General features: G+C 40.1%; 1 protein-coding gene and 1 long non-coding RNA gene across 2 annotated transcripts in view; one reads left to right on the top strand and one right to left on the bottom strand.

Annotated features, from left to right (window-relative positions):
* The first annotated feature begins 344 nt into the window (after positions 1-344).
* Positions 345-2684, top strand: LOC309700903. Its single transcript, XR_014274801.1, has 3 exons — positions 345-878; positions 1240-1346; positions 2651-2684. It is a non-coding gene; the product is annotated as an uncharacterized lncRNA (long non-coding RNA).
* LOC309700860 (protein NLRC3-like) overlaps positions 2609-14413 on the bottom strand; it is a 57850-nt gene continuing 46045 nt past the window's right edge. Inside the window, exon 12 of the mRNA XM_082524745.1 lies at positions 2609-3165. Within this exon, the coding sequence (XP_082380871.1) occupies positions 2636-3165 (530 nt within the window). The 3' untranslated portion in view covers positions 2609-2635. The remainder of the gene's footprint in view (positions 3166-14413) is intronic.

The raw sequence follows: 14413 nt of genomic DNA, 5'->3' as shown, positions 1-14413 counted from the left end.
CAAATTTCTCAGCTAGACACCTGAGAACCTGGTTGTGTCTCCATGTGTATCTGCCCTGAGTAAGGCTATAATAAATAATCAAGATTTATTTGTGACTAATATGATTTTGAATGTTGATTATATTAGCTTGGATGATCCAAATCATTGTTGATCTGATTTATTTATTTCACAGTTTAAATGGTGAAGATTTTGCAACAGCTAAAATTTGACAATAAGGTAACTTATGATTTAGGACAACTCAGTTTACTCACATTAGATATTGTGTCATTGCAGTTGTTGAGAGAGATTAAGAACACCTTCAGAGATCATTTCGAACCACTACACCAACATCCAGAGTTTTAGTGTAGGTTTTGGAAAATTTCCTGTGTCTGCATTGGTGTTCTTCAGGTCAGTCAGTGCAGAGATGTAGTAGGCAAACTGGGAGCTCTGTAAAGTGACCATGAAAGATTACCTGTATATTGTCTGTGATGGAATACCTTTTCATAGAGTGCACATGTGCCTCTCACCCAGTGAACTCACACATTTCAAATCAGATGAAAATGTGAAGTGATGCTGGTAAAATCACGGGCAAAATACAGATAATGTGCACAACTTTCAAATAAGCAAGAGCAGTTCTTTAGGACATTTAAATTGTCATTCTATGATTACCAGAAGGTGAATCATATTATCAAATACAGTGAAGACTATTGTATGTGTGCATGCATACAAGATTACACACAAAGCATCACATTTGAGTTTTTTTATTTTATTTGCAATTTCCATTTTTATTTAGTTTTACATTTTGTTTATTGGTGGTTCAGTTTTTAGCACTGCCACCGAAAACCAAGAACGTCCTGGGGTTCAGATCCACCAACTATCTATTGCCCCTCAGTGCGGAGGTAAACTTTGCAATACATTTTTAGTTTTGTAAATATAAAATAATCTTTTGCTTTTTGTATTTGTCTAAAGTTTAGCTATACTTCACTGTACTTACAAAACGTTGCACATGCATTCTGGTATAATTGCAATAGCAGATAGGTAATGTGCAGTGCATTTGGATCTTAAGAGGTGTTTTTGAAAGAATGTCTTACATTGACGTTGCCTTTCGTCATAAAAGATCTTGCTATAAAGCATTAATTCATGAATTACATTATTCATTATGAAATACATGGGACTGTGTAATCATCACTGGGTGTGTCATTTCTGTTTTAGTTAGTGTTATTTCAGGTTTCAGTTTTATTTTATACTGTTTTCCTGCAGGTGACCACAATGCGGCAACAAGACTGAATTAAGACTAGAAACCTGCACCATCATCTCATCTTTGCAGCTCTCAGTTTGGAAAGTAGACCTACACAATTGTCTCAAAGGTAAAATCTTCTGTTGGATAATTTATTAGTGTGCATAGCCTCCTCTGTTAGTTTTTAACAAACAGATGACACGTCAGTTGTCAGCAGAAGTGAAGAGAGGACAAAATGTAAAAGTTGAGAACTTCAGAATCTGAGGTTTGTCCATATTTGTAGAGGGACAGATCAGATTTAATTTTGTTTATATCATGCTCAGTCTTTCAAAACAAGAAAAGGCAGGATTCATACTGATTCCACAAAAAGACACAAATGTGAAATTACCTAGCTAACATGTTAGAGAGCTACAAGATGAAAATTATATGTGAAGAGATCTGCTTTTTTAAAATATAGCTACATGCTTGTATTTACATCTGTGACCATCTGAGGGCAGTAAGCACTCATTAATCAGTTCCTCTTTACTGACATCAGTGTTTCTCTCAGTTTAATAATATCCATTTTCAAATATGCAGTGTTATCACACTGATTAAGTTCATTATTCCAACACTGAAATGAACTTCATCATCTCAGCTGAACTGAACTTCAGAGTAACACAGCATACTGAGGCTACATCCACACGTACATGGGTATTTTTGAAAACTGAGATTTTCAGTTTTTGTTTTTAAAAAAAAATCCTGTCCACATGTAAACGCAAAAATGAAGGAAAACGCTGCTAGGAACATGCCAAAGCAACAGGAGATATATTGCTAACCGTGTAGAAATGTTGGCCAATCAAAAGTCTAGAAGCCTGGGTGGGAAAGAGTAAAAAAAGATGGCGCATAGAAGCAGAACTGAGTCCTATGTGTGGAGGCACAGTAACTGTGTGTGTATATGTAAGCATTTAAACACTGCAGAGAGTAAAATTAACAGTAACAGTATTTTGTCTAAGTCTGCCATCGTAGAAATCCATTTCACCGAAACAATAATGTGGCGCACAGTGTGACGTCAAAAAAGGCGCAATCCTTTGACGCTGCGTTTTCTCTGTTTTCCGCGTCCACACGCAAACGCAAAAACTGAGTTTTCGAAAATCTCCACCCTGGCAGGAGCTTTTAAAAATCTCAGTTTTCAGTGCCGTTTACGTGTGGACGAAAGGTGCAAACGCATAGAAAAATCTGCGTTTTCAAAAATACACGGGTACGTGTGGACCTAGGCTGATATTCAACGTGAAGCTTTGACAGAAAAACAGTTTAAAACATCAACTGATTGAATCCATGAATCTAAAACTGTGTTTCTGAGTGAAAAAACAGACATGTATAGACTGAACTATCTGTTCAACAATCAGAGTTTTACAGGACACTAACAAGACACTCTTTAAACTAAACTACACACAGACGCACTGAGGAACCACATGAGACTGTAAATCCAGGATACGCAGCTTCAGTGAATGTGGCGTTGAAGGTGCGGAGGTGAAGCAGAGTGTCAGGGGAGACTCTGTAGAAGGACAGAGTGCCAGCAGGACAGTCCACATACACTGCTACTCTGTTAGAGACAGAGGAGGAGGAGGAAATGGATGTCTTCTGGTTATTGTGCCAAACACAGTAACCATCATCTCCAGAGCAGAACAGACTCCAGGACTTATTATTCTTTCCAAACACACAGTCTGTATGTTTCCCCTTCTTTCTGATTGTTCTGTAACTCACTGATATATAAACTCTTCCTCTCCACTCGACCTCCCAGTAACAGCGACCAGTCAGACCATCTCTACACAGCAGCTGAGGATAATCAAATCTGTCTGGATGATCAGGATATGACTGATCCTCCTCCACACATGTCACCTTCCCGTTGTTGTCAGACAGTTTGAGATTTCTGTGTAGTGCGTTTGTGTCGATTGTGAGTTGACAGGAATCTGATGGAGAGAACAAACACAATCCAGCTGCAGTTATTGATGGTAAATGGCCTGTATTTGTATAGCACTTTTACTAGTCCCCCCCAGGGACCCCAAAGTGCTTTACACACCCGGTCATCCACCCATTCACACACACATTCACACACTGGTGGAGGCAAGCTACAGTTGTAGCCACAGCTGCCCTGGGGAGCACTGACAGAAGCAAGGCTGCCATATCGCGCCATCGGCCCTTCTGGCCAACACCAGTACGCGGTAGGTGAAGTATCTTGCCCAAGGACACAACGACCGAGACTGTCCGAGCCGGGGCTCGATTACAAGGCGAACTCCCAGCTCTTGAGCCACGATCGCCCATTGATCCATCATCTGTTCATTGATTGACTTTTTGATGATGACTTCTGACATCAGAGATGTGAATGAGTGATGTGACAGTTTGAAGATGGTTGAATGTGTGCTGCTTTGTTTTCATGATCACATATCACATTAAAACACACACTTACACTTCCTCAGACCTGGTCTCAACCATCGGACTCCAGCAGGCTCCACCCTGAAAGGAGGAGGGGGTCAGACCAGCACAGTCTCTTTCAGCATGCACACATGGACATTACATCGCTCTCATACACATACTGTTAGACAATGATAAAGGAAAAGTCCAACATTTTGACACATACACTTGAAGAAAATGTCTAACGTTCAAAAGAGCAAAAATCATAATCACATGACATCATAACCTCCATTATTAAGCATATGTTCAGGGAGCAGTTGACACATGCCACAGTCAAAATTCAACACACTGACATACAATCAGGGTGTCAGGGAGTGGTTGCATATAGTACATGTAAAGGCTGTACTAAATGCAAACAATGATGAAGCATAGGTACAGACCAGCCGTCAGTGTAAGACACATTTTGGGCTAATGCAGCAGTCATCACTGCTTTCTGCGTGAAAGAGGCCTTTAGGTTTCAATTAGGGTTTTTTTTTTAATCATAAAGTGTGCCTTACAAGGGTAGCCTCTGTTTCCTGCTGGGATGGCTCCCCAGCAGGCTCTCCGAGGGTTCAGACGAGGGTGAATCAAGGACCAAAAATATTGTACGAGTTCAAATCTCAGTAACCAAAAGAAACCAAAAGAAAAAAAAACAAAAAGAAAAACCACATACTTTTTTCTTTTGTTTTGAGTGAATTCCCCCTTTCTTATTGCTGGAAAAATGAACCACATGAGCCAATAACAAAATTATAAGGGAACATGTAGTATTTGGTTACTGAGGAAAAGGTAAAGTGTTTTTTTTTTTTGGTTTTTTTTTTTGCAAATCTGTTTTTATTAGCATTTTTTTCCTTTTTAACAAACAGAACATACTTAAAGGACATTGTATAGTAATCATAGAAAGTAATAGGAGGCAGTGGAGGAGTTACATTGAGTAGGAGATTAGTTCAGTTGCAGAAACCTTATTCCAAGTTAGAATTTAATTATAAAATAAAATACTGTAGTTTAAGATTCCTATGTGATACCAAAACCTTCATGTTAAAAATTTGTTGAAACTAGGACGTTTGTCCAAATAAAGGACAGTAATAATAGTGCAGTACAGTCCTCAGGAACCTTGTAACCTAATACTTTTTGTAGAGTATCACCCACTGTTTTCCAGAATGAGTGAATTTTAGAGCAAGACCAGAAGATGTGAGAGTGGTTAGCTGCCACTTCACCACAGTTTCTCCAACAAGGCTGCTGTGTGCCCAACTGCCTACTCTTAATGTGAGGAGTGATAAAAAAAAAAACCTAATAAAGCATTTCCAATTAAATTCCCGCCACTGTAGGGAATTTGTAGATGTTTGAAGTGAGCCACATATCTGGTACCATATTTCATCTGTAATTGATAGTTTTAGTTCCTCTTCCCATTTTGTCTTTACATATAATGAGGTAAATTTTTGGTTCTTCATCAAATTGAGGTATAATTTAGATACTAGTTTGGTAGTTTTTTGTTGGCAGGCATCACACATCATTTCAATTAAAGGGTTAATCATCTCAGCCTCAGCTATCTCTTTATTGTAATAATCTCAAAGTTGTAGATATCGAAACAAATTCTGTTTTTTCAATTCAAACATGTCTTTAAGCTCTTGAAAGCTCCTAACTTTGTCCTTTCTGGTAATTAAACAGAAAGCAGTTAGGCCCTCATTGGTCCACTCTTTGAAAGCCTTGTCATATTGTCCTGGTTTAACACTATTGCACAAGGCTATCCATCTCAACTTTTTGTGGCCACCCTTCAGTTTTAAATGTTAGAGTACCACGTTTGAAGTGAAAACTGGGTTATGGGGTTGAGTTTTGATATAACAATGTCAGGTAAGGTATCTTCTCCTAACAGTGTTTGGACATTATAATCCGTGCTATCTTGTGTCTCAATCTGTTTCCACTTTGCAGTGTATTAATTATCACACCATAGGCATAGAGAATGTAATTGTGCTGCCTGAAAATATAATTAAAAATTAGGCAAAGCCATACCCCCTTTGTCCTTTGGCAACTGCAGAGTGGAGAAGCGTATTCTTGCCTTTTTGCCTCCCCATATGAATCTCAACAACATTTTATCCCAGGCCTCAAATTATTGAGATGGAATTTCAGCTGGCAGTGCCTGAAAAATGTACAGCAGCCTTGGCATTATATTAATTTTTTATTAAAAAAAACAAAACAAAACAAAAAAACTGCCCTTTCGTGTTGGTGGAAAAATGCACCAATTAAAAAATGATATGGCAACATGACATTTGGTTGTTTAGAAAGAGGGGGAAATTTTAGAAGTGACGGCGAGAGAGAGAGAGAGAGAGAGACGTGTAGTTAGTGTAGAAGCCTACATGCAGTTTAATTTGAAATGTATGCTTTTATTTTGATAGTGCAGAAAACAGGAAGTTGGGCGAGAGGAGAGTGGAGCCATATGGTTTTTTGACCTCGCAATCTCTCTTCATCCATTTTGAATTGACCTTTATAAGTTTTTGTAATTTGGAATTCTGTTGCTATGTACCTGTTTGGACTTTTGAAGTAAATATTGAGAAGCTATCAAGGACTGCGGTTTCGTTTTTTGTTTTTTGTGGATAAGGAAAGAGGGACCAAGCGGAGCGTCAAGCTAAGGCTCCATTAGAAGGAAACCTACATTAGTCAAAAAACCTGCTCTTCACGGATTAATGGAGTTTGGAAACGCCTGACTATAAAGTAAGAAGGAAATACCGAACCGAGGAAAAACTGAAGATGGAAAACCGTAAGTCTTAAATTGCCTTGCCTTTTTTTTTTTAATTTGCTGAGGTGCATGTGTATTGATTGAGTTTGGAATTTTGCTACCCATGGACGAACAAAACAGTGGAAAAAGGATTGTAAAAATGACTGAGAAGGCTATGGAAGACTGCAAGACTAGAAATGTCAACACACGTAGACATAAGCTCTCTCAATTAACCGGCATGAAAAAAGAAATTGAGCAATTAATGGAAGATGATGCAAACGTTGACCTCGTTAAAAATAAATTACGAGTTGACTTTAGCTCTTTGCAGCAAGACTTTGCTAGCCTAAATTCTGAACTGCAACAACTTATGAGTGAAGAGGAATTTTTGGAAGATCAAAATAGTTGGTTTGATCCAAAGAACAAGTCCCTGAATGATTTCTTTTGGAAATGTGAAGGGTGGATGAATGAAGTCATGAAACTCTCTGAACAGAACAGAGAGGACGACACAAGAAAGCAGGCAGACAATAGGTCCATGTCATCAAAGTCGGCAAGCAAACGCTCCAGTAGATCTGGATCACAGCGCGGAAGCATTTCCTCTACATCTTCTTCTACATCTTCCTCTATTAGATTAAAGGTAGAAATGGAGCGTGCTGCATTAAAGGCAAAGGCTGCAGTTCTGGAGAAGAGTTTGGCAATAGAAAAGGAAGAAGCGGATTGGTACGCAGAAATGAAAGGAAAAGAGGCTGCAATAAAGGCTAAAAAGGAAATGCATGCTATGCAGACTGCCCTTGCTGAGTCAGATGCAAAACTGGAAGTTTTGCAAAAATATGAAGATACACAGCCAGACATGAGCATTTTTGTAGATGATGATCAGAATGGCAAAACTGAAATTAAAACCACATTCCACCCAACATCGCAGTACGTCTCATCAGCACCCTACGATGGCGACGATGTGCAGACACCAATGCATGAAAGGACAGTGCCTGCGCCAAGCACTGAAAGGGCCGGTGAACCTGTGCTCGATAGTTTGTGTCAAGCCATTTCTCAGCAAGTTAATGTCACTGAGTACCTGGTAAAGAATCACAAAGCTTCTCTATTACCTGACATCTCCATTCCAACTTTCAACGGAGAGCCACTTGAATACAACTCTTTTATCGGTTCCATTGAACATGGAATTGAAAACCGCACTGATAATAATCGTGATCGTCTACAGTATTTGCTTCAGTACACGAGTGGACAACCACATGAGTTGGTTAAAAGTTGCATCCACATGGAACCTTCAGTGGGTTATACAAAGGCGAAACAAATGCTCAAAGAGTTTTTTGGAGATGACTTTAAGATAGCTGAAGCCTACATAAAGGAGGCCTTGGATTGGCAGACAATTAAGCCAGAAGACGGCACTGCACTACAGTCCTTTGCATTGTTTCTCACCGGCTGCTACAATGCAATGACAGATGTTAACTACATGGAAGACTTGGATAATACGTCTAACCTAAGGGCATTAGCTAACAAGCTTCCTTACAAACTTAAAGAAGCGTGGCGAAAATATGCTTGTGACCTGCAAGACAAAACGAAGAAAAAGGTCAAGTTTAAGGATTTTGTCAACTTTATCAATAAGCAAGTTAGGTACGTGCTACACCCACTTTATGGAAATATAAGGGAAACTACAACAGGTGTGAAGGACTCATTCAGACAAAGAGCAAAGCCACAATATGCAGAGACATTCAAACCAAAGAAAGTGTTTACAACAGCAATCACTGACCCTCAAATGGAAAACAAGACAGAAAGTGCCAAACAAGTGGCATCAAAAACACGGACCGTCCAAGTGGATTCAAGCAGCAAACCTTGTGTTTATTGCAAGGGAGAGCAACACAACCTCCAAATCTGCAGAAAGCTCAAGGACAAGCCTCACAAGGACAAGATTGAGTTTTTAAGGAGCATAGGACTGTGTTTTGCCTGTTTGAAACATGGCCACATGAGTAGCAGCTGCAAAGACAAGCTCCATTGTCAAGAATGCTCTCGACTGCATCCTACCCTGCTGCACATCACCAATAGGGACTCACAAGAAGAAACAGCAAGGGGGGCTGCTCAACAGTTCGTATCAAGTGCTCTTGTACAAACAACAGCAACTTTCAGCATGACTGGGGCCGGTAAGGAAGATTGTATTCTTCCAATCGTTCCAGTACGTGTCAAGGCCCAGAAAGGAACCAAGACAGTAACAACATATGCATTCTTGGATCAAGGCAGCTCAGCCACCTTTGTGACAGAGTCACTGATAAAACAACTGAACCTGAATGGACGAATTACGAAAATTTCACTCCGCACGATGGGAAATGAATCTGTTGTGAACACCTGCATTGTGACTGGACTGGAAGTCAGTAGTCTGGATGGTAGCCAGTTTATTAAACTTTCAGAGGTGTATGCACAAGACCACATTCCTGTAAGTAAAAACAATATCCCAAGCCAAGAAGATGTTGACAGGTGGTCACACCTGACGGAAGTGAAACTTCCCACTATCCAAGCGGATGTTGGATTACTCATAGGAGTGAATGTTCCCAAAGCCATGGAACCGCTTAAGGTGGTAAACAGCGTGGACAATGGACCCTATGCAGTGAGAACAATATTAGGTTGGACAGTAAATGGACCACTTAGGAGTGGAGGCGACATGAGTGGGAGAAACAGATCGGCGCAAGTGACTGTGAATAGGATATCAGTAGCCAGGTTGGAAGAGCTCTGGCAGCTACAGTTTAAGCAGGACTTTCCTGATGCAGGACAAGACGAAAATCTTGAAATGTCCAAGGAAGATCGTCAGTTTCTGAACATGGTGTCTCAGTCTGCAAAACTGGAGGATGGCCATTATAGTATTTGTCTTCCAGTGAGAAGCAAGGCGCTGTGCTTGCCAAGCAACAGAGAAGTCGCAGTGCAACGTGCGCTGAACTTACAGAAAAGATTCACCAGAGATGTCAAGTTTTACGAGGAATATGTTGCATATATGGATGATATCCTAAAAAAGGGTTACGCGATCAAACTGAACGATGCTGAATGTAAGTCACTGGAGGGACGAACATGGTATTTGCCTCATCATGGAGTGAGACATCCGGTCAAGCAAAGGTTACGTGTTGTCTTCGACTGCGGGGCAAGCTTTCAAGGAACATCGCTGAACCAGCATCTCTTGCAGGGACCGGATTTGACAAGCTCACTGGTGGGAGTCCTCCTGAGGTTTCGACAGGAGATTGTGGCAGTAATGGCTGATGTGGAGGCCATGTTCCACCAGGTCAGAGTCAGCAAGGAAGATACAGATCTCCTCAGGTTTCTTTGGTGGTCTGATGGGAATTACAAGGAGAAGCTTGCAGAACACAAAATGTTGGTCCACATCTTTGGTGCCACCTCTTCGCCAAGTGTTGCATCTTTTGCACTTCAGAAATGCGCTACTGATTTCGAAAGGGAATTTGGTCAAGAAGCTGCAAGGACAGTCAAGAAAAATTTTTACGTGGACGACTGTCTTAAGTCAATTGCAGAGGAAGATGCAGCAATCACCCTGTGTTCTGACTTGAGGAACATGTTGGCAAAAGGCGGATTTCGACTAACAAAATGGTCAAGCAACAGCAGAAAGTTGCTCAACTCAATTCCTGATGAAGAAAGAGCACAAGGATTTAAAGTTCTGAATCCGGACGAGAGTAATTTGCCGATGGAAAGAGCATTGGGAATTCAGTGGTGTGCTGAATCAGATCAGTTCAAGTTCAAGATCAACCTTAAAAACAGACCGAACACTAGAAGAGGACTGCTTTCCCTTCTCAGCTCCATCTTTGATCCACTGGGATTTGTTGCTCCGGTGATTCTGTGTGCGAAAAAAATCTTGCACGATTTATGTCGGAGGAAATACGGCTGGGATGAATACCTACCGGAGGACGTCATTAAGAGCTGGAATAAGTGGGTTGCAGATTTGCAAAGGCTTGACGACTTTGGAGTTGACAGGAGCATCAAGTCAAAGCAGTTTGGTGCACCAGTCTTTGCGCAGTTGCATCATTTCGCTGACGCAAGCGAAGACGCTTATGGCACAGCAAGCTACCTGTTGCTGCGCAATGCAAGTGGCGAGACTCAGTCCACCTTGGTAATGGCAAAGGCAAGGGTTGCACCTTTGAAGTGTCCAACCATCCCACGAATGGAACTGATTGCCGCAACAGTTGCAGTGAAGATGGATAAACTTCTAAAGAAGGAACTAGAAGTAGAACTGCATGAATCTGTTTTTTGGACAGATAGCACGGCTGTGCTAAAGTACTTGAATAGTGAAGGCACAAGATTCAAGACCTTTGTTTCTAATAGGATCTCAGTAATCTTGAGCCATTCTCACATTCGGCAGTGGAGATATGTCAATACCACTTTGAATCCAGCAGATCATGTCTCTAGAGGACAGACTGTTGCAGCATTCTTAAAATGTGGCGATTGGCTTTCGGGACCAAGTTTCCTATTCTGCTCAGAAGATCAGTGGCCGAAGAATCCAGATCCCAGAATGCTGGATTTTGATGACTTAGAGGTCAAAAGAGAAGCTCAGACACATGTCATTCAGATGCAAGGGCTCAAAGACGCAGTAGACCAGCTGATGAATCACTACTCATCTTGGACAAAGCTAAAGCGTGCTGTAGCCTGGTTCATGAAACTGAAGAGTTTGCTTAAGGAATTAATAGCAAAGAGAAAGGAAGCAAGCACAATGAGTGAGGAAATCAGGATGAGCCAATTCAAGAAAGCTTTCAAGGGAAAAAATCTAACCTGTGATGATTTGTCTAAAGCAGAAATGGAAATTGTGAAGTACTGTCAGAAGCAAAGTTTTGAACAGGACTTGGCAATGCTGAAAGAACATCAAAGGGTGAAGAAAAAAGGCTCTCTCTACAAGTTGACTCCAGTACTGCAAGATGGAGTCATAAGAGTTGGAGGAAGGTTGAGTCGAGCAGCGATGCCAGTTGATGCTAAGCAGCAAGTCATCTTGCCAAAGGAGTCACATATCACACAGCTTGTGTTAAGACATACCCATGATGTTACAGCTCATGCCGGACGGAATCACATGTTGGCTCATCTGCGTCAAAAATTTTGGATCCCTGGAGCAAATGGAGCCATTAGAAGGTTCTTGTCAAAATGTGTCACCTGTAAAAGGCTACACGGAAGTACTGGCAAACAAATAATGGCAGATTTACCAAAATGCAGGATCCTGCCTGATGACCCTCCGTTCACCAAAGTAGGTGTTGACTACTTTGGTCCATTCCTGGTAAAAAGGGGAAGAAGTCAAGTAAAAAGATATGGTGTCATTTTCACATGTCTTACCACACGAGCTGTACATCTGGAGGTTGCATCTTCACTTGACACTGATGCGTGTCTCAACGCCATCAGAAGATTCCTTGCCAGAAGAGGACAAGTTAAAGAGATGTACTCGGATAATGGAACCAACTTCCGATCAGCTAACAGTGAGTTAAAGAAAGCAATTAAAGAATGGAACTCCAGTATAATCATAAAATCATTGCAGCAAAGGGGGATCCAATGGCATTTTAATCCACCAGCAGGATCTCACCATGGAGGAAGCTGGGAGAGACTCATCCGCTCAGTGAGAAAAATTTTGAACGTCACAGTAAAAGAACAACTGTTGGATGAAGAAGGTCTCCACACCTTGCTGTGTGAAGCTGAGGCTATTATAAACAGCAGGCCTATTACAAAGGAATCTTCAGATCCCAATGACCTGGAGGCTTTAACACCCAACCATCTCCTGTTGCTGAAGGTTAAGCCAGAATTACCCCCAGGAATCTTCAACAAGGATGCCCAGTATGTAAATCGCAGGTGGAGACAAATCCAATATCTTGCAGACATTTTTTGGAAACGCTGGTGCAAGGAATACCTCATGCAGCTCCAAGAGCGTCAACGATGGACTACACCTAAGAGAAATTTCCATGTTGGTGATGTTGTGCTGATCGTAGATGACACAGCACCCAGAAATTCATGGCCACTAGGAAGAATCATAGAGACCTTTCCAGACCAGAAAGGTCTGGTGCGTCAGGTGAAAGTAAAGACCAAGACCAATGAGCTTTGTCGACCAGTTACAAAGCTGTGCCTTTTGCAAGAAGCTGAAGATAATTGATGCACTCTTCGAAAATCAAGAACTAGTTTCCTCTGAGGGGAGGAAAGTGAAAGAAGATTCTTTTAAGATAGTTGAAGTTCAGTTAAGTGATGTAGCCATAGATCTTTTCATTTAAGTTAAAGATTTTGTAGTAATTGTTTCAAAGACATTGATAACAATTAGGGGCCGGTAATGTAGAAGCCTACATGCAGTTTAATTTGAAATGTATGCTTTTATTTTGATAGTGCAGAAAACAGGAAGTTGGGCGAGAGGAGAGTGGAGCCATATGGTTTTTTGACCTCGCAATCTCTCTTCATCCATTTTGAATTGACCTTTATAAGTTTTTGTAATTTGGAATTCTGTTGCTATGTACCTGTTTGGACTTTTGAAGTAAATATTGAGAAGCTATCAAGGACTGCGGTTTCGTTTTTTGTTTTTTGTGGATAAGGAAAGAGGGACCAAGCGGAGCGTCAAGCTAAGGCTCCATTAGAAGGAAACCTACAGTTAGTGTGTAGTGTTGTGGATAGTTTTGTGTTGTGTGTCAGAACAATGAGGTGACTGCTGTCTCCAGGTAAAAAACAGGAGTGATGCACCTGCTGTCAGACCTGCAGGTATCAGGCTGTGGTGTTCTCCTTTATAGTGGACAGAAATTTTTGGAGTGGCACAAATAATTTGTGTGGCATCTTATTGAATGCAGAACACCTGATTGTTATGCAAATAGTTTGAAATGGTTATAAATAAAAAGGGTAAAAGGTAAATGGCTGCAAATAACTTTGTTGTTTGCAAAATGTGTGCATAGGATTTAAAAATTGACAATTTATATTTGCATTTAAAGTTATGAAATATGATTCATTAAACATGTTTGTGGTTGTTACAGTAATAAATATAACTTTTTCTACTCTGATTTTATGTTTTTTGTGTGATTTTAGATCAATTGTGTTAATACAGTATGTCAAAATGAAAACATAACAGTAAATTCAGACACATGAGGTTGTGCTGAAAAGGATGATACCAAACAAGGCAAAGTAAATATTTTTTAAAGGTGAAATGTAGAGGGAAAATCAAAAGTACTTAAAAATGGCCAATTATACCCTGGACCCCAGGGGGTTAGACATAATGCAATAGTTACTTTTCAAGTAATTAATTACTTTTAGAATCCTGTAACTCAGTTACTAACTCAGTTACTTTTTTGAAGAAGTAAATAGTAACTATAATTAATTAATTTTTCAAAGTAACTTTCCCAACAGTGGTTCTTAGCAAGATGAGGTTTAGTTTCTCCCAAAATACCTGATACCATTACACAGGGAACTCGTCACTGCCTGGGGTTTTGTTGGATTTCTCTCTCCTGATTGCCTTGTTCAGTTCTTCTATTGTGATTTCCTTAGTAAGTACTTCGTTTCGGTTTTTCCCGATGCTGGGTAGATCTAGTGAGTACAAAAAAATTTCTTATTGATTGTACATCTACAGTTCCTTCTTGCAGATAGAGTTTCTGGTAGTAATTGTTATCTATTTCTTCTGGTTCAGTTTCCAACTCTTGAGTTAAGGAGTTTCTAATTTTGTGTATTGCTCTATCTATCTGCCGTTTTCGCAACTAATAATTTGGTGGATTTAGGGCCCAGTTCGTAGTAATTTTGTTTCAAATATCTTGCCTTTCTTTCCACTTTCTGATTCAATACATTTTCTATTTGTATTTTAACCTCTAAAAATTGTTTCTGTATTATGAGGTCCTTTTTAGTCCTGAAAATTTGTTCCAACTCTTTTCAGTTTTTTGTCATATTGTTTTTTTGTTTTTTTTTATATATATATAAACAAAAGAGGCTTTTGCTATCAAGCTTCCCTGCAGAACGGCTTTCATTGAATCCAAAGAATTAGAGGATTCACTTCTCCGTTGTTATTCTCTTTAATGAATGTATCTATTTCTCATTTAACATAATTTGTAATGGTTTTGTTATGGAGA

Source organism: Aulonocara stuartgranti (genome assembly GCF_965226115.1).
Source record: "Aulonocara stuartgranti genome assembly, chromosome: 23".
NCBI classification, from domain to species: domain Eukaryota; kingdom Metazoa; phylum Chordata; class Actinopteri; order Cichliformes; family Cichlidae; genus Aulonocara; species Aulonocara stuartgranti.
The sequence above is the reverse complement of the archived record's forward strand: the minus strand, read 5'-3'. Positions and strand labels throughout refer to the sequence as shown.